The following is a 21,552-nucleotide window of genomic DNA, read 5'->3' on the forward strand; positions in this document are numbered from 1 at the left end:
CACCGGATTTTGGCAGGCTCCATCTATTATTTGCAGATTCTCTCTTCCGCTCATCTCTTCCTATAAGGATAAACCCAAAGGGAAAGGCTGGCATGTATACCGAAGGCAACACATTTTTAAAAAGACTTGGGGATTTTAGAGAGGTAGTTGATATTCAGATTGAACTGTTCCAATATCTTAACTGCATTGTGATTAACATATATTCGTCATGCTTTCTCCAGTACAAATGCCGCCCCCTCCCCCTACACACATTCCATCACCCCCGCTGAACATAGCAGAGCCATTATCAGGAACACAGGTCCACAAAAATGGAATGCCCAAACACATATGATGGGCAAATCTTTTTCACAGAATTAGGAAATTACTTTCCCCCCTGCATTTTTTACAAACATCATAAAACCAGCCACGTTTTGTCTCATGTACAGTGGTCAAAAAATCAACATAAATAATTCCTAAACAGAATTCCTAAACAGAACGCTCTAAGGGCATCACAATCCTGTACCAAGAGAAACTGTGAGTTTATTTAAACCAAGTGAAATCTACTCATTTTGCATAATCTCTTTTCCCCCTGCTAGTCATGTGGAAGGGCAAGGAGCCATGGTGGGCCCTAGGGCTATTTCTAAGAGCTCCTTCCATGCACGCATGGGAAAGGGGGACTGCACCCGACAGCTTCGCCTCCAATATCCATGTATCTCCAGCTTCTGATGTTCTGCCCAATGCGCAGCTTTTGGGAGCAGCATGGAACTAGGAAGTGCTACCTTGCTTCACTTACCACGCGTTGGGGAAAGACCGTAGCTAAGTGGTAGGGAATCTGCTTTACATGCAGAGGGTCCCAGATTCAATCCCTGGTACCTCCGGGTAAGGTACTGAAATCTTGGGACAGCTGCTGCCTGTCAGTGTTAATAATACCGAGCTAGATTGACCGATCGTCTTGATTCAATGAAAGGCAGTTCCCTATGTTCCTATGCATTGACTATAGGCCTGGAGGGGTGTTCTAATGAGTAGCCCTATGAGGTCCTATCCTACTAAATACCCCTTTGGACACACACACACACACAATCATGTAGAAGCTTCTGGGATTCTTCTGCAGGACTTGATCTCCTTCCGCAGGGCCTGTAAGACAGAGCTATTCCGCCTGGCCTTCAATTTGAATTAGCTTGATCCTCTATTCCCTTTTTCCTTTCCTTTTCTATAAAGAAACCCTTCTGGGACCCCACATTTAAATTCTTCCCTGGTCTCCTTGCTGGGCCCTAGTAGGACCAACTTGGCCAGTTACTCCTATCATTTGATGTTTACTGATTGGGGGTTCCCCCCCCCCCATGACCCCTGAATTTTATTGACATTGATGCTGCATTTATGTTGTATTTTATGCTGTTTTTAAGCCACATTTTAATCAATGTTTTATATTTGCTGTTAGCCGCCCTGAGCCTGGTTTTTAAACCGGGAAGGGCAGGGTATAAATAAAAATTTATTATTAAAAAAAAAATATTATTATTATTCTGGTTAGATGCCACCCATTCCCTAGAATCGGCTTCTGTGCAATAAAAGTCATTCTAAATCAAAGCAGCAATGGGCCAGAAGACAAACAGCCCGGGGCCTGCAAGAAGCGGACCCTCGACCTTGCAAAGATGGATGTGTGCCACACACAAGCAGCCTCTACTGAGTGGAGCTTCGGCCTAGAAACGCCACACCTTTCCAACCTCAGCTCCACAGCCAAAGGCGTTGCAAAAAGTTTTCATGTGCTAACAAGTTTCCCCTTTGTTCTGGGGTCAGCACCCATGTCTGAACTTGCATCTCCTCGGAATGTACACTGGGCTTACCTTCCCTTTCACAAGCCTCAGTTGAGTTATATCAACCTGAGGTCTAAATCACAAAAGGAATTGTAGCCGTTTAACACAGACAAGCCTTGAAATAATATTGTGATCAAAGTAGAAGGCAGCCTAATAAAACCCAGGTGGCTCAGGCTTATCATACATGGTACTCATTACTCCAATTGCTCTGTTTAATAGATTGCCTGGTGTCAGCAGAAGGAGGTTTCTGGTATTAATTCCTCCAGTTATAATCCTACATGTGTTTTCTGGAGCTCTCTGATAAATCAGCTTTGTCCAGGAAAAACTTAAAGGGGGGGGGATCTATTTTAGAAGTTCAGACCTTTTGCCACTGCTGGCAAAACCACAGAAACCACTGCGAATTTGCTTTATTCACTATTAACACAAGGCTAAACGAGGTTCTTGGGAGGTTCCAGATGACTCAAATCTGCCAGAGTTCCGTGTGGGTTTGATGCGTTTTTCTCCCCCACCCCACCAACCCACATAAAAATGCTAACTTTGTTGCAGGAAATGTTCTATAAATTCCAGATAAAGGTGGCCTGTTATTTTCAAACCTGTCATTTCATTGGGTTTGCCATTTGAGCTGGGTTCGAAATCAGCAGGGCGCCAGGCACATTTTGCACCTAAAGAGTCTCCATTTGCAAGCACCTCCAAAAATCTGGGTGCCATGCTTTGCATCCTGGCTGACACTCAAGGATAACTGAAATGCATGTGCTTTGAAACCTCGAAGTGTATGTTATAAAGACAGACAATATGTTAAGAAGTTTAACAATAAAGTGTAGAGTGTTTTGAAAACTGAGCTATGGTACCAATATTTTTATTGTAAACAACCAAATTAAACATGCATTATCGATTTCTGCTAAAAATGTGATATTAACAATGTGTCACTTATGTGAATTGCTTATTAATTTATGCTTATCAAAATAAAATAATAATAAGTGTTGCCAACTACCTCCCGCCCCCCAGTGGGGACTAGACATTTTGCTTTGGTGCCCACAACCCAGGTCCCAGAAGCCATTTGGCTCCTAGCTTTCCTATCCCAGTTTCTAACACTGCATTTGAGAGATAAGCACTGAAAGACCTTGCCTGTTGTTGGCAATCTTTAGAAACGGCACATACGGTTCATTTAAATGACAAAAAAATTACCTGGATAGCTCGCAGACACATAGTGTTTCAACATTACAAAAATCCCTAGTTTTGATGGAAATTTCATTTCACTTTTAATTTGTATACAGCCTTTTCTATATTAATATAGTCATACCTTGGAAGCCGAACGAAAGCCGCTCCAGAAGTCCGTTCGACTTCCAAAACCTTCGGAAACCAAGGCGCGGCTTCTGATTGGCTGCAGGAAGCTCCTGCAACCAATCAAAAGCCACACCGGACATTCGGGTTCCAAAAGAATGTTTGTAAACCGGAACAATCACTTCCGGGTTTGCGGCGTTCGGGAGCCAAAACATACAAATGCCAAGGCATTCAGCTTCCCAAGGTATGACTCTACACACAATGCCATTTACACCAACAAAATATACAACAAATTACACACACCTTATAATGATCTGATCCCACACAGAAAGTCATAATAAAATGTAACTTTAAAATGAAACAACTTACATCAAATAAAGTAACAATCAACAATCTATTAGAATATAATAGTACACAATAAAATTAACTCTCAAAATATCAGCAAATAATAACACCAGCCCATATTAAGCCATGTGGATTGGCATAAGATCTGCATGTCTAAAGCCCAGTAGCACACATAGTCCAGGTTCTGGGCTCTATAATTTGCAGTGATGAAAACGATGAGCTTTGGAGCAAACTAGCATTGCGATCCTGTTACTGCTGACTGTGCAAGCTCCTTACGATCAGAGCATATCAAAATGGCCCCTTGGTGCTTCTTCCAACAAGGGAAAGAGTTCTGCAGCAAGCAGAAACCTAGAGTTAATCATTTATTTCTGTTCTGCGCAAATAAACCTTGATACAGTATTTCTGGTGAGAGGCTACTGGGATCCAAGGCTTTGGGGGCACTACCATAACTGCCAACACCCCCTGTAAGCTTTTCTCCTGAAGGTGGTTTTTTTTTCCCCTGCCCGTGCAGAACTTACCTTCTTCACCATCTTAGCAGAGCTTCCTAATTCTCCAGGCAATGTTGCTTTGAAACAAAAAGGGGGGCGGGGGAACCTCTTTATAAGTCTGAACAGCTCCACACACAGTGCTGGCAATATATATGCAGTAAGATAAAGTGCAGAGACAAAGCGAAAAGCCAAAGAAAAGACTGCCAAGGAGTGCCAGGTTGAGCGATTCAGTTTATCCCTTCTGGGATTTTGTGGTGTTGTGTTTTAACAACCCCCCCAGCCACGCAACACACTACACCCAAGGATGGACAGTTTTCAAAGCCTCCCAAATAACAAGACTTTCATTTTCAAGGCTGTTTCTTGTTACAACTGTTTTTATAATAATAATAATAATATATATATATATATATATATATATATATATATATATATATATATATATATATATAAAGGTGCTCTTTAAACTGGCTCCAAGCGTTTCAGGAGTGGCACCCAGTGTCCAAACAGATTAGTTACACCAGATTCCTTACTTGGCTCCCAACAATTGTTCTGTTCTATTTCAGCATCTCTCACTTCACCACCTACTGGAAACAATATTGCACGGCTCTGTGTGTTCGGAAACACTTTAATATTAGTTTTCATGCATGATACTCAATCAGTAGTGTACGGGTCTTTTTTTAAAAAAACAACAACCACAACCCAGCTCCTTAAGATAAAGAACTCCAGGCTATTCTGGTTAACGTAATAAGATATGCAATTTCACCTAGTTTGTGCTAAATTCAGAAATAAGGCATAAAATAAGATTACAGACCTTATTTCCATATTTGAGTTAAGACAACGCTGGCAAGGTAAACAACACACTGATCTGATGCTAAACCTCAGTATAGTTTCCTAGTACGGCTAAGACACCTACCTGCCTTGAATGAGAAACTACTTCTGCCAGGCATATCGCTGGCCAGACCCACAAAAGACACTTGCTAACATACAGAAGATTTGACTCTACAAAATTGGCAATAAATCAGTTCAGAGAAGACATGACTTTAGGTGGCTATTTTTTATTCTGTTCTTATTGCTGTGCTTTAACCCTAAAAATCGGTCCTTCCTAATTTATAACATTGACTTGGTCCAAGGCACTTTCTACACAATAGCCCCCAATTCCAGGCACTATTATGCCCATTTTCCTGATAGGGAACATGTGCTGAATATCTTATTCTCCACAAACGATGAAGTGTTTGGGGTAGTTTTAACACTCCTCACAGCACAGCAAATGAAACTGGTCACACTGAGCCTAACTTTCCGGGAGAGAATCCTCTTGAGAGCCACAGGCATCTTTTCAAGCTACACATAAGCATCTCGGAGGCAACACACTGCCCTCTCCCGTATCAATGCAGTTTTTCTTTACAATCAGTTTATTCACAGAAGGGCTTTTTTCTGTTGCTTTATTTCGTTTTAAGAGAACAGGACAGCTATTCTAAGAATTGTAAAGCATTCATAAATTCACCCAAAGTGCTCGTGTTGGACATCCCAGGCACTGTGTTCCATACTTTGACACCTTCTGCTGTAAAATAATAATAATAATAATAATAATAATAATAATAATAATAATAATAATAGTGGTGTGGGGAACAGCTGGCACCAGAGTCAGGAGACCCAAACCCTTTGTGGCGAGTTTGGGTTCCACAACGTAATAGTCTCAGCTTGAATGGCCATAAACACTAATAAATGTTAAATCCATCCTACAACTAAACGCTGAGGATTTCAAATGAAGTCGCAAACAGAACTGGGTTTTCTTTTTCTTTCTTGTAGGGGTGCAAGCATCTGTACGCGGCAGGCTTTTGAAAACGACAAAAAACCTTACTAAAACCTCAAACTTCTCTACAGACTCTGAAGTTTCACTATCAATTCCCAAAACCGGAGTGGGTGGGCGGGATTGAATATATCACTTCTGATACTTCTGTCAAAATACTATTTTCAAGCTGCAAATCACAGATTGGGTCATGTTCCAAGTACTACTGCAGTTTAAGGAATTAAACTAAATGTTCCTTTAATATAACTCGGAAACAGATTTTTCAATTCTTTCACTTTTTCATGTGACCCAGGGGCTTTCTTGTTCTTAACCTACCTACTAAAGAGCACCTACTAAAGAGAAGGTGAAGTTACCCTAAACAGCAAACCCTCGCAGGATAAGAAACTGAAAAGGAAGAGTCCTGAATTCCGTTTTGGAAACTAAGGACTGAACTAGTGCTTCTGGGGCTAAATATCCTATACTCAAGGATTCCTACGTGCAACTAAAGAGTCTCCACTTTCTCAGCCGGTAGAGCATGAGACTCTTAATTTCATGGTCGTGGGTTCGAGTCCCATGTTGGCCAAAAGATTCCTGCATTGCAGGGGGTGGATTAGATGATCCTTGTGGTCCCCTTCCAACCCTATGATTCTAGGATTCTATGTGCAAGTTTTTACATAGAATCACAGGCAGCAGATGAGGCTCTCCTAACTTTGGGGTGTAGTTTCACTGGTGGTACGGTCATCATGTAGTAGTCTAAGTCATAATTTTTTATTCTTTAAGTACAAGAGATGTAGTAACTAAAGCTTCAAAATCGTGATGTTGTCAGACACGCCTTCACCATCCACCTTTTATTTCTATTATCTCTAAACTTCACTCCCTAGGATGCACGGTAGCCAAAAATGGGGAACGGTGTCCATTGCCATTTCCCCTTGACTTAGCCGAAGCAAATTGTACCCTATGGTTCTTACAGTGGTTTACAGCACACTCCTGTTTACTCCTAAATGTCCTATGAAGGCATTTGGGGTTAGTACTACAGCCCTAGAAGTTGGAAAGTATGCTAAATGTATAGAAACAAAGGATGGTGGTGACACACACTACGGGGGGGGGGGATTCCCTGTCTTTAGCTAACAAAAATCGGCCTGCATTAGGTAGTTGTAACCAGAAATTTGATTCTGGTACTCCATAGTTGTGTCTTCCTACCACCATTCCCCAAGTACTGGATCACAGCCTATTTTCATATTTGTCTATAATAATATAATTACAACATGTGTGCATGTTACTGTATCTGGGCAAAGTGAGTGACTTGTTTAATTCAATTTGATAACATCCAAAATTATGTGCTGAAAACTATTAGTGGACATCTGAACCTTTGCCGGCAAGTTGCCAGGTTAACGGTTGTGCTAACAATTTTGCATGATCCAGGCAGATAGCATTTGCTGGTGTTTGATTCACCTCCAGCATCGTATTAACCAGATTAAATACTGGCATTTACCTGTTCTCCATAATCTGATTGTGTGCATTTTCAGAATACCCTCAACTACTGTGTCATTCACTTACACCAGATATATTTGTTTGTTGCTTTCGCTTTAAATAGTAATGACTGTCTTATCACAGTGAACGTTAGACGGAGCAGTACAATGTTTTGTGCAGAGGCTTCTCATTCTTCACAACTATTAAAAGGCACGGGGTCTCTGTATCGTATCGAATTAAGCGAGTCTAGCTGAGGGAAGATTTTCTAAACAAGTCCCAATCTCAATCTGCTGCGCAGAACTGTAGCTCAACGAGGGCTAATATTCTGCAATATTACAGCTCCTTGGATATACTAAAATGAAGGTATAATCTGGTTTGGCAAGAAAGAAAATTACCTTTGGCCATTTTATTTTATTAAAAAAGATAAAGATCACTGAATTCCCTTGTCCCTCTCCCCCCCCACCAAAAAAATGTTCAAAAAAGCCAGTTGCACTAAAACTGAAGTCTTCAGAGGCAAAGCTAACGATATTTGCACTTAAATTAATTTTCTCTCTATCCCACTGTTTCCCCCCTTTCTAAGTATATTAATCACATTTCCTTCTACCTCTAATTGGTTAACCATGCCATAAATATTTACTCCTGATATATCCTCAGCTTTTTTATTTTACTTTACTTTTGCAGAGACCAAGTGCACTTGCCACAAAGGTTCCAACACTTATTGAAGCATTCTTATTGCCTCTCATAACAAAGGTCTTGATATTATTAAAGTCTGTAAGAACCCTGGTCTCTTCAGAAGTAGCCTTGGAAGATGGATGTGGCAATGGACATAGGCATTTATTTATTTATTTATTTATTTATTTAGTTCATTTTCCATTTTCCAGAAACCAACAAAAACTACACACAGTACAAAAGAGTAACAAAAATAACACTCATTCCAATTGTTTTTTACACACATTACAACATTTCATACATTCAAACAAAAGAAAAAAAAGTACACTTACATATATATCCCAACGAAAAACCTAATGATTGTCATAACGCACAAGATTTTGTAGCTTCCTAAAAACTTGAAAACGGAAAGGTAATTAAGCTAACATTATTTCCTTTCCCACATCTTTTTCCCCCTCTTAATTTGATTATCCCTTCCCCCCTTTTTTTCTTTCTTTCCTTTTATTCCAAGACTTGTGCGCTTTCGTTTCTTATCTTGACCTCCCTCTTCTTCTACCCCATTTCTTGAAATAAAGATAAATTCATTTAAACTTTGAAACTATCTATCTATCTATCTATCTATATTTCCTTTTATATCAACATCTCTTAAAGCGTTCCCTTGTATTTATATATACCTGCAAGAGCTGTTATAAAGCAAAGCCCATGTTTAATTATTATTATTATTTTTAAGTGTGCTTGGAGAACTTTGGCTTCCCCCCCCCCCTGAATTTAATTAACACGTTTCTTCTTTGGTCAGGGTTTGCAATATTGACATAATGGAAGTTCCCGGTTAATTCATTTGAGTAATTAAATCTCAAGTGGAAGCGGATTCCAAAGGTGCGAAATGGGGGTGGGGGGACGGGACAAAGGTGATGAAGCTAGAGTTTGGGGGGGGGGGAGAGACATAAACCACAAACAAAATAGATTCATAAAAACCTGGAAAAAAATCATATTTTAAGAGACAGCCTGCGAAGTGTGGTGCATGAAGGAATAAGGGAAAGCATGTTCGTAAGTGAGCTTTAATTTCTTCATATATAAAACTGCCAGACATCCCAAATATATAAAGGTGAGTAAAATATATATTTATATTTTAATTAAAAGCAACTGCTGGAGCGGGGAGATTTTTCAACAACAAAAAAGGGGGAGAAAACTAAGACAAACAGCTTGATTTAGGCAAATTCCAGCTGATCCTTACAGAATGTATTGTTTCATATTAAAACTAGTATAAATTGAAATTATATGTCCTTCAACTGACAATTCTGAAATTCACTTGTATGCGCGCTGTTTCTCTGATCTCAAATTTGCTCTAGAAAGGTTATCGTCAAATCCTAACAGCCACACCTTATGGTTTCTGAGGGAAAACAAGAATTTTTGAATTTTAACTGAATGCTAGCAATGCCAAATCTGAAAGTATTTTAGATCAACCTAACAGCTGGACACTTCATAAATCTCAACCCTGTAAAATATTTTAAGTTTGAGAAACCAAGTACATTTTTTAAAATAAAAAAGCCTTACCTTATGCAGCCATGTATTAAATATCAGAATACACTTACACTTTGTTTTACTATGAAAGTGATATTTTAATGTTCCTAACTTTTAAATAAATACAACCATATAAAAATGTACAATCCTTTCCTTTTAACATATTCACAGCTCAAGTATGAACGGATGCAAGAGCAAAGCCATTAATATTACTCTTGATACGTCATATTTTAGTTTCAACCCTCATATTTTAACTTTAAGTTATCTCAGCTGCTGGAGACTAAAAGGGTGTGTGTGTGTGTGTGTGTATATATTATATATATATATATATATATATATATATATATATATATATATATATATATATAAAAAATTTCAGTTAAACGGTGCCAAGGTCTTTCCACAACTTATCAGAATAACCTACAAATGGAACATTCAACACATTTCTTACCAGGAACGTTCAACCGTAAGCCAATAAGCCATAATAAGTTAACATTTTCAAAATATTGCCATGCGCAGCATTTGCCCACAAAGGACCGAAAAATATTAATATTACATATATACTGATTATCTCCTGCACCATTTCCTATGCTCTTTCTCCAGAGATTCATTCTATCAATTTAGGAAAAATGTGGGGTTTTAAAAATAATTTAGAAGATTAATAGAAGTGCAGCCACAGAAAGGTGATGAAGTTTTGTGTTAAGTGTTTCAGACCACAGGAAAAACTTTTTTTTTAATTTAAAAAAAAGGTTCTTAAACAGCTGTTTGTCTTGTAAGCTATAAGATGCAAACAAAAATTCATAGAGTACACCGCAGGCTTGTATGTCATATAATTATGACTAACGGGAAGGAATTTAACTTAGTTGAGACAAGCATGCTACAGAGGCAAGACCTGCAGGCTGTTAATTTGATGAGAACATGCATATAGTGCAATGGAATCAAATGAAAGATACCAACACTCTGCGAGGCAGAGTGAGTGGATAATTCTTCCAGAGGGGTGACCATTTTCATCTTCTCTCCTTTAAACAGATAAGGCAAGGTCTTTATGCCTAAAACAAATGTCACAACATGCTACGGACAGTGCACCCCTTTCAAAACAGGCTCCCTCCCAACCTGGCCATTTCGCGTCGTTCTTCCATCCTCTCTCCCTCTTGCACAAAGGAGGACTCAATTGGAGATGACGGCCACAATACAGGAAACTATTTTAAGCGCACCCAATGACTTGCATGTGCCCCCCAGTGAATTGCCTTTGCTGTGTCAAATTGCTGAGCTTACATCTCGAAAGATTTAGCCTGTGGATCGGGAGCTCCCATTCAAAACACCTACAACTACAAGGGTCCGCCAGCATAGCTGCACACTAGGGCTGTGGCCCCACAGTCTGTTTTACCCCAGACAGGACAGCACTTCGTCGAGGATGATGGGAATCGGAGTCCCAACAACGTCTGAAGGGCACCGTTCTGAAGGTTGGCATTCGCTGGTCTCTGTGTTACGAAATCATATGCCAGCTGCCAACCGGCATTTCTTCCGCATCATGTGCAAAAGGCTACATGCTTTTTAGTCTTCATTTTAAATGTCTTAGCAATAATCCTGTTCACATCCTTATGGCAATGCTCATTAGCTTTAAGCACCCATCACATATTCCTGCACGATACAGACTGAATTTTTGTAAAATGAGGACGGGCTGAGAAAGGAAAATCTGATGCTCGCTCAGACAAGTTCCGCGCGCCGTCTAAAAATACTAGCGAGCGGTTTATGGAACCTAAGGAAGAATGGTGGAGATTAAACATTAAAGGATGACGTTAATGTTATTCTGGTGCTAGGATTCTGCAGTAAAACCTAACACACGTCTAGTTAACGTCCAGAAAGAGAATCACCTGGTAATCTGAAAAAGGCCCATTCCTCTATTTTTCTATAATGCGAGTAGGATTTGACCACTTTTGGAGGCAGTATGCCTTTGAACACCAGCTTCTGGGAACTACAGGCAAGATGAAGGCTGTTGCACTTGGATTGCTTGCGGACCTCCTAATGGCATCTGGCTGGACTAGCGGGGTCTCTGAACTAATGCAGCAAGGCTCTTACCAGCCTGGATAGCTCAGCTGGTCAGAGCGTGGCGCTGATCACGCCCAGGTTGCAGGTTCAATCCCCGTTTGGTATAGCTGCATATTCCTGCTTTGCAGGGGGGGCTGGACTAGATGATCCTCAAAGGTGTCCCTTCCAATGCTACATAATTCTAAGATTCTATTATTCTTACATGCTTCTGAATGCTACACAGCCAGTTACAGATGAAATTCAAAAGCAGCATTGTAATGCATCATCTGAAATAGGCTACTTATCAATGGAAAAATAATAATAATACGGACGTCACTTAAGGTCCAAATGAGATGTTATAAAGGATATTGGCTCCTCCCTAGTAACGCCTATGAAAGCAAATGCCTGCCGTGATATCACCATGCTCAGAATTTCCAAGCCTCCACAAGCAGCAGCCAGTAAGGGACAGGGAAAGCTGAGAGTGATGACTTCACGCTTTTAAAAATCAAATGCTACTAAGAACAGGTTGGGCTGCTGCTCTCAGTTGCAGTTAATGTGTACCTTGCAACACCAAGTTTGAAATGGTCACAGGTCAGTGGAAGAGTGCATGAAAAAAAGGCCCCAGCTTTAATCCCTGGCATCTCCGGGTAAGACTGAAAGAGACTCTTGCCTGAAAACCTCAAGAGCTGCACCCAGTCAGTACAGACTGTAGACAGTTCTGAGCCAGAAGGATTCAGGGTTAGAAACTCAGATATATAAGCTAATCACCAAATGGCACCTTTAACCTAGGTTATGGTCGCCAAAACGGAATGTCTAGGCGCCTTTTTCCCTACAATGAGATTTATTTATTTATTTATTTATTATTCCTCCAATGAGATTGATTGATTGATATTATTATTATCATTATTATTATTATTATTATTATTATTACAGTGGTGCCCCGCTAGACGAATGCCTCGCTAGACGAACAGCATTCGCTAGCGGAAGGCTGCCCCGCAAGACGGGGGGGAAAATCGGCGCGAAAACCTCCGCGCTGCATTGCCGCTTTGCTAGGCGAATAATTCGCTCTACGAAGACACTCATACAACGAATTATTTTCGTTTAGCGGGGCACCACTGTATTCATTTCACTTCTGTACCCCTTTATATTTTAAAGAAAACATTTCAAAGCGGTTTACGACACATTGAAACATCAAATAAAACAATCCAGAATAAATAAAATTCAAGCTTCAAGGAAAATATTTCAGATCCTTCTTTAAGTGACATTTTTCTTTACCCATATTCATTTACCTACTTAATTCATAGACCTGTCCCATAGAAGAAGTACTCCAGGAAGCCAGTGTGGCGCAGTGCTTAGAGTGTCCAACTAGGACCTGGGAGATCAGGGTTCAAATCCCCCGCTCAGGAAGTTCAATGGGTGACCGTGGGACACTCAGCGCCTCTTAACCTACCTCACAGGCTCGTTGTTGGGATTAACTAAGGAGTGGGGTGAACCATGGACTCCCAGGAGAAAAAGGTAGGATATAAATGCAATAAATAAGCTCTGGAGAAAGCTGGAGGGGCCAGGCAGATGGGAGATGTCAGTCGCCAATCTGGCACCCAGAGATCTCCACAGGATCACCATTGGGAAATGCCAGTTGCAAAATGTGCCTGGCGCCTGGCTGATTTTGAACACTGCCAATGATTTCATGCAGTAAAAGGCAGAGTCCTGTGTTTCTACTATCCTCAGACAGAATCGTAGGCGTTGGAAGGGACCCCAAAGGGTCATCTAGTCCAACATCCTGAAGTGCAAGAATCCTGCCCGCAACCATCCCTGGGTGGGCTTGAGCCACCAGCCAGGCACACTAACCCATTGTGCCACCAGACCTACAACCCTTCCCCACCACTAGGTTTCGTTCAGCTTGTGATGATACAGTACAACGGGAAACGCTAAGGTAAGATCTTGAGATTGTAGCAAGATGGAAATTACAGTGGTTACTCATTGCAGAGGAACAGGTGGCATCTGACGGACCGACGGTCTGTCCCTAAAGGGGTTTATTAGAGCAGAGTGGAAGAACTGTGTTTGATTCCACACAGAGTTCTGAGATAAATGCTGAGATTACCTAAGCACCTGCGCTTTCTAAGCTAGCGGAGTTTGCCTGAAACGACAGCCAGCAAATTTATTGGACAGGTATTTAAATCAATGCGCTGTGTATCATGCTTACAGGACTTGGTTGTATAAAACAGTAGTTGAACCTTAGCAAATGAAAATAGCTCTCCTTTTCCCGTCACCCCCCTCCGTCGGCACCCACTTGTGAGCCTCACTCCTAACACAGCCAGCACACACAAATGAGACCTGACTGCTTTTAAGCTGGGTAACAGTGCCCCCTAATGGGGCTTTTAATAAACATCCCATTAAAAAAAAACAACCCACCTTGTCTCAATTTTCCTTTCAGTTCTTATAACAGCCTTGCTTAATTGCCCGAAATAGATTTATTTTGTAGCTTGTCAAGTAAAAGGAATTGTAGCAGATGAGCCTTCATCTTTTTTGGGGAGGGGGGGGAATCCCAACGGAGGCATGGGAGAAAACAATTCAATGTAATATGCTTTTGAAGCCCCGCAGAAAAGCCTTTCCGTTAACAACACAAAAGATAAAAGTTTAAATGAAGAGTTGTATTGTTTATTCCAGATTTATTGTCTGCTCTGTCTGAGGAAATTCACAGAGCAGATCAATCTCCTTCCCGCTCTCTCTGGCAAGTTCACGGTGAGAGGTGACTTCTTATCCCCCAAAGGGTTCACTATCAGCAGATGAAAAGCTACAGATTACCTGCTCGGCATCGGGTTCGTTGGAAAGTCACAATGAAAGCTTCCATGGGGTAGCCTAGTATATGGCATGCATGTGCAGCATGCTCTCTCCCAAACCACAGAGCCACACCAAGAATGGACAGACATCACTCAGACACAGGCCCCAAGACGTACCTGAGAAACCACCTCCTTCCCTATAGACTACTACACTTAACCTTTCCAATCTGAGAGCAGCCATTTACAGGTACAAGCCACGACTGCCAGCAGTGTTAATTTAAGACTGCAGGATAAAGAGGACAACACCACACCATTGAGTGCAGTGTGCTTTTAACATAGGAACAGACAACATGGGCTATTCCTCTCCATAAGCTGCTGTTGGACTCCAGCCAGAACTGGCCAAGGGTCGGGGATGGCGGAGTTGCAGCCCAACCAAATCCGGGTGCAGCACACTGGCTGCTACCCCTGTTTTTACGGTTACAGAAGTTTAAATCTAGTTCCTCGTAGGAGTTTTCTACAGTTTTGGAAAGACAAGTGTTCACTTAATAATCAGGCCAATGTGGGTTTGGGGTCTTGGGAGAGCAGCGTCAGAGGAGATGATTCATCCGAGTAGATGATTCATTTCTCAGAGATGATGGTTTTGACAGTACAGTTCCTAAGTTCACCATCAAATGGAGTAGAAGGGTGTTTCTTGCAAAGACTAAACTCAGTTTATATAAAAGATTCGCTGCTCAAGAGCTCTAATAGGCAGTGTGAACGGCACAAACACAGAACTGCATTACAAAGTTAGCACCTCGTAAGCATTTGTGCTCCTGAGGACGTCAGCATCCTTCACATTCATCTCCGCCCACTTCCCATCAGGCACTTCCCATCGGGATATGGGGAGAATTTAAAAAGCAGCAGAGCATGCCTACTGACATTTCCGGATTCAAGAAGTAGAGCCACGGTGTTCCACATGACCTCCTCTCTCCCCCTCCCCATAACCCCCCTCTCTTTTTCATGTAACCATTTCTCTTTCCCAACCTCTACCCCTACATGGTAAGCCCTATAAATCTGCTTCTGTATGAAATTTCTGATTTAGTTCTGTACCTGAAGTATTATTTCATGCCCCAAGATGAAGCTACATATGGCTCTATGGCTGAGAAACATGTTCCACTTACACGTCTGATGCAACTTTAACAATTCAGATTGCACTGTGAAGATTGAAACGGGACGGTTTGCACACTCACATCAAACCATAATTAAAAAGAAACAGTGGCTCAATGTGAACATGCAGGCTTTGGCCATGTGAACAATTTGACTATAAATGTATGGAATGTTTGCTTTGATTTTTCCAAGCGTTCTGAAGATGCTCAGGCTACTTTCATAAGGGCCAGGGATCGAAAGTGATACGTGCATACAGCAGGAACTGAGAGCCCAGAGTCAACAAATGTTGTGGCTCCATCATCCCTGATCACTGAGCATGCTGGCCGGTGCTGATGGAAGTTGGAATATAGCAACATCAACCGGGAGGACGGAACACAGATTTGCCACCCCCAGTGTACAGCTGGAGCTTTGCTAATGCTTTCTGCCTCACAGCAGAATATTTTCTGCCTCACATGCAGATACCCCTCTTCCCCATTGCCAAGGAAGTTTGTCTTCTCCGAGTGTGAGCATGCACACTGATATTGCCAGGTGCTACAAGTTCTCTTCACTGTCTTCCTCTCTTCTCGACATATAAATAAAATACACTAACTACCAAGATTCAGATTCTGCTTAATAAAACGAAACCCAAGTGGTTTACAAAAATGATACATAACACTCCTAAGAGAGTGCCAGTAAAACCAATGGGCTTTGGAAACAAGTAGTCAAAACAAAATAAAGATAAAACCAAGAGTTATATACACGTGGCAGGTAGGCTTGTAAACAGTACAACCAAGGTGACTGCCTAGTATTAATAGGCAGAGAGTTCAAGAGGTTTAAGCTCCTTGGGTCCTGTTCAGAGAAATCATTCCATCAGCACAAGGACTTTTGGCTGTGGAATGGAACTTCCCCTCTCCTTCCTCTTCCCACAAGTCTCCTCCCAGATTTCTCCAAGCCCTTCAGAGCAGCTTTGGGGAAGGCACAGCGCGTGTGTGTAGAAAGGTGGAGGGAGTTATGTTAAGTATGCAGAAATCTTTATGCTAATGTAGCATGTGCACTGGCTATCAGCCTTAGTCCTTTCTTTCAAACTCAATTATTCCGATCTACCCTCCCTTCCCCATCTCCCATATGCTGCTGCTCCTCACAATATTTTCTCTAGGCAGGTACAACCTTCTGCTTACACCTAAGATTGTCCTCTGTACTCCTCTCTCCCAAATCACTTCTCCCTCGCAGAGTCCTTCCTACATTACAAATGCTCCTCCACCTAACACTGAGTGTTATTATTACACTGAAGTGCCTCCCTGAGAAACATCTGGCCGCTTCATTTTGCTCTGCTTTCCTCCCAAACATGCCCCATTTCTACCTTGAGCCTGCAAGCCTGGGGGCAGGCCATTTGACTTGCAAATTTCGTCCCTAGCGATTTTAGGGATCGCCATCATCTATCTTACTCTTAATCATTTGCCAATAGGAAGGAAGAGCAATTCAAAGTGTCTGCACAGATCTGAAATCTGAATAGGAGAAGCTTAGATTTTGCATAAAGCTGCACGTTAGGAACCCAGGGCTAAGACTGCACAAATTACAGTACTGCGGTGCATGCCTACCCGGCTGAAATGGGATTGGTTACCCCGCTGCTACTTTTCTAGGGCCTTCAAGGCCAAGGCAGAATCTGAAAGCATGCAGCTTTCATTTTTTAAGAAGTCACAAATCCTCTTGACTGCAGAGGCATATTTTAATAGGCAATGGCACATTTGGAATGTATTTCTCAGTGTCAAACAAGCTGCCCACCCCTAATTTTTACAGTTTTTATGTATGCGGTTTTCTCAGCTTATACAAGAAAACCCTGAGTTAAGAATTTATCAGAGCCCAGGAGATAAATTTAGATACAAGACACAACATAGTAGAGAAACTGGTTGTGTTGGAGTAACAATAATTTTCAGCAAAGAAGAACAAAGGTCCATAGAGATACAGCAATAAGAAAGACGCAAATGCTTTCTGATTTAGGAACAAGATAAAAAATGCTAGCTTGTTTTAAATCAACAGGTATAAGCAAAGTTAACCAGATCTTTAGGACAGCAATATGAATTTTCTTTGTAAATGCCGTCTACATTTATCGTTTGGCACTTCAAAGCTCAAAATGTACAAAATTTATAAGGAATAATAGAATTTATAGCACAAAGCACAATACCTTCATTATTTCAATGACCCTTATAGCAGTTAAGTAGAGCAGTATTAGCCCCATAGGTTGGGGCAGCAACTAAGGTTGAGACTTACCTAAGACCATCTTGTGAATTCATGAAGGAGCGTCTCCACCCCCATCGTTCTGCCCAGACACTGGGGTCCAGTGCCGAGGGCCTTCAGGCAGTTCCCTCGCTACAAGAAGCCAAATTACAGGGAACCAGGCAGAGGGCCTTCTCGGTAGTGGCAACTGCCCTGTGGAACACCCTCCCACCAGATGTCAACTACCAGACTTTAAGGAGACATCTGAAAGCAGCCCTGTTTAGGGAAGCTTTTAATGTTTAATAGATTATTTTATTTTAACATTCTGTTGGAAGCCGCCCAGAGTGGCTGGGGAAACCCAGCCAGATAGGCAGGGTATAAATAAATTAATAATAATAATAATAATTATTATTATTATTATTATTATTATTATTATTATTATTATTATTATTCTAAACTGAGGTGGTTATGGTAGAAACTGAAGCAGAACACTTCTGGCTCTGCCCACAACTTGTCCCCCTAGGGCAGGCATGTCCAACAGGTAGAGCTTAACAACATTGCCCTGCTGAACCCCCCCCCCCAAAGGGGCTTTCCTCCTCCCTAAAAAAAGTTTAACAACTATGACCTGAACCCCCCAAAATGGGCCTTCCTCCTCCCTAAAAAAAAGCTTAACAACTTACCCCCAAAAAGGGGGTAGATCACTGCCAGTTTTTAACTCTGTGAGTAGATCGCAGTCTCTTGGGAGTTGGCCACCCCTGACCTAGGGTATCCAACATCTGGAGGTCTCCAGTTGTTGGATTTGTTCATCCAACGATTAACAAATATTATTGTTGTGTTTCCACAGATAACTCTGATCTCATGGAAATACTACCATATGGATCCAGACATTGTTGGGGCTAAGAAACTGAGATCATCCTCTGAGGCTCTTCTTTGTGTGCCTTCGCCACGAGAGGTCTGGATGGAAGCAACATCAGAGCAGGCCTTTTCTGCAGTGGCACCCATTTGTAGAATGCTCTCCCCAGGGAGGTTCGGCTGGCGCCTTCGTTATACACCTTTAGGATCCAGGCAAAAATGTTCCTCTTCAACCAGGGCTTTGGCTGATAGACATAGGATGCCCTTTTAAATACAGTGGTGCCCCACAAGACGAATGCCTCGCTAGACAAAAAACTCGGTAGACGAAGGCATTCGTCTTGCAGAAGGCTGCCCCGCTAGACGAAAAAGTCTATGGGGCTGCCTCGCAAGACGAAAAATTTTCGTCTTTTTTTTTTCGTTTAGCGGAGCGCGGCTGTCATTGCTGCTTCGCTAGACGAAAAAACGGCTAGATGAAAATTTTTGCAGAACGAATTATTTTCGTCTAGCGGGGCACCACTGTATGTTGTGTATGTGTGTGTTATTGGTTTGTTTTTGTTATTATTTTTACTAAGATAGATAGATAGTAATTTTATGTTGTTGTTTTTTATGTTGTGAACCGCCCTGAAATCTACAGATGAAGGGTAATATACCAATTTAATGAAGAAGAAACAACTGAACTGTTCATACAGCTTCTGGTGAAGGAGACTTCTCCAAAACGCATTGGGCTAAATAAACAGTGTATTAACAGAAGAGATGGAGGTTGCCTTCTTCTTGTTGCCATTTCTGTGATGTTTGCTCCCTCTTCCTGCCCCAATTCCTTCTGGACCAAGCTTCACCCAATCCAACATGCTTTTCGAGTGGCCCAATAACCAGCAGACAGCACAACAGAATGTGCCAGCAATACACCAGAGGACCTTGGTGTGCTTTCCTACCTGTCCCTGCCTTACATTACATATACCTCTCAAACAGAGCAGGGGCAGCCAATGGGGTGTTCTCCCTATGCTGCAGGACTACAGCCCCCATTATTCCAGACCACTGGTCGTGCAGGCTGGGCCTTATGGGAGTTGGAGTCCCAGCTCCACTTTTGACGGCCACCACATTGGCTACTCCTGTACTAAAAACACTTATTTCCCCAAGGAGAACCTACCTAAAAGAACATATTAGTGGTAGGTTCCTTCTCCCATGTGGTCTCCAATTTACAGTGTTTTCAGCAGGCATGATAGCCCCAGAACGAGACTTTAAACATGACTATTGTGAATTGTTACCTTCATCAAAGTCGGCGTCATCCTCTGTATGTTGGGGGAACGGAAAGCAGTTGGTAATTTCGAGCCTGTCTTCCACCACTAGCCCCAGCAGCACACCCTGGACCACTTCATTGCCCTGGCCTTCTTCCTGGTAATGCTTGATGATCTTCAACACTACCTGAAAAGACAGATTCAAAGAGCCTTGTTTAGAACAGATCATTCAGTTCAATAGCAGATAGTTTCCCAAGAAATACAGGGGACAGAGCCAAACATGAATAACTGAAGCCTTCCACTGCCCAGAGTTTGACACCACGTCCAGACAATCTAAATATACTAATAAAATTAAGAAGAATAAGAGCAGGTCCAGGAGATGAGAATCAAAGCGACGTTAAGACACCCCATGTAGTTTGTCCTGCATACTTGCTCAAAACAAGAATAAAGTAGAGGATTTGAAATTTAATTTTTACCTTAACTATAGTGTTAGGAAATGCTCTAATGGAAAAGCAACACAGAAATATAACATGTCAACTACGTGGAGATCAGTCCTCACGAGGGTCGAGGAATCTAGCAAAGGTAATCAAAGCGACAGCAGACTTTCTTTTCTGGAAAGCCAACTCAAGAGTCACATATTCTGCTCAAGCTGAACTAATTGCCAAGCGGAAGAGCAGGTTTCATTGAGTATTTTTTTTATGAGGATTAACCTTCTGCTCAAATACCCTGTTAATTGAAACAGGCAATTGGTATGCAACCCTGTCATAGGACGCGCTTATGCATTCCCATGGAAACAATGTCACTTTCCCAGTCCTGGCCGCCAAACACTGAAGCAGTCTCAACGTTAAGCATTTTGTGCCTGGCTATCGGCCACTTGCAACCAAGTGAAGATGCCCAGGCGCCAGGTCTCCACCACCTGGAGGTGCATGCCTGCTGATCTTTGGATCCTGACTGTTTTCACACACCAGCAACAAATCCTGTAGAATTCTATCCATTATATTTTATCTGCACAATCAGAATGAATTTCAGGAACCAAATTGAAAAATTGAAAAATACGACTTTCAAGCCACCTGGCCCCAAAATGGCAACTAGGCCATTCTGTTTTGGAAACTGCAATCTTGGTTTAACAAGCCATTTGGTGCCTAGCTTATGTATCTGAGTTACTAACACTGCTCACACAGCTAGCGAATACTGGAAACAGAGTTCAGCTCAACATGAAGAAAACAGCCCCTGAAGCCTGAGAGTCAGAGGTGATGGATGCCTGCCAGAGTGTTCTCCCAATCTCGAATCCCTAGAACACTCCTATGAGGTTCATACAATTTCTTATTAATCGCCCCAGCCCCTGCACTGATTGCATGCGTTTTAAATCAGCTAAATTACAACTTTCAACTTAAACTGGAGCCTTATGCTTGGAAATAATTTGGCAGAGCCATCTAACCCCCCCCCCCAAAAAAAAAGCATTAGGGGCAATACAAATTGGTCCTGTTTCATGACATAACTGGGAATAGTGAACTTGCCTAGTGAGACGGAAGGCAGCAGAAGGCTACAACCCACCATTTTCACTCAGATTATTTATTTATTGTTTATGGAATTTGTACAACACCCTTCATCCAAGCATCGCAGGGTGATTTACAAGATAAAAACTCCAAAAATACATACCATTATCACAAACAAAGGCAATAACCTCCCCCACCCAAGTAGATGTCTGCATAAAGCAGCAGTGGGGACCCTGCGGCCCTCTAGATGTTGTTGACTACAATGTCCATCATCACCACTGGTTATGCTCGCTGAGAAAGATGGAACATGGGGGTCCAAGATCATCTGACAAGCCACTATGTGTGAACATACCTGAATCAAACCAGGAGGCAACATGATCCTGGAAGTTAACAGTATGCATGCCATGAAGAAAAGTTTTTCTCCCTCTCTTCCTAAAGCTGTAACTCATGAATGTTGGAAGATTTAGGACAA

At 41.8% G+C, this 21,552-nt stretch overlaps 1 protein-coding gene across 1 annotated transcript in view; it reads right to left on the reverse strand.

The window, feature by feature from the left end:
• EIF3H (eukaryotic translation initiation factor 3 subunit H) overlaps positions 1-21,552 on the reverse strand; it is a 67,959-nt gene that overhangs the window by 35,327 nt on the left and 11,080 nt on the right. The window contains exon 2 of the mRNA XM_033155775.1: positions 19,615-19,771. Coding sequence (XP_033011666.1) covers positions 19,615-19,771 — 157 coding nt within the window. The remainder of the gene's footprint in view (positions 1-19,614; positions 19,772-21,552) is intronic.

The sequence above is a fragment of the Lacerta agilis genome, chromosome 7, assembly GCF_009819535.1.
Source record: "Lacerta agilis isolate rLacAgi1 chromosome 7, rLacAgi1.pri, whole genome shotgun sequence".
Lineage (NCBI taxonomy): Eukaryota > Metazoa > Chordata > Lepidosauria > Squamata > Lacertidae > Lacerta > Lacerta agilis.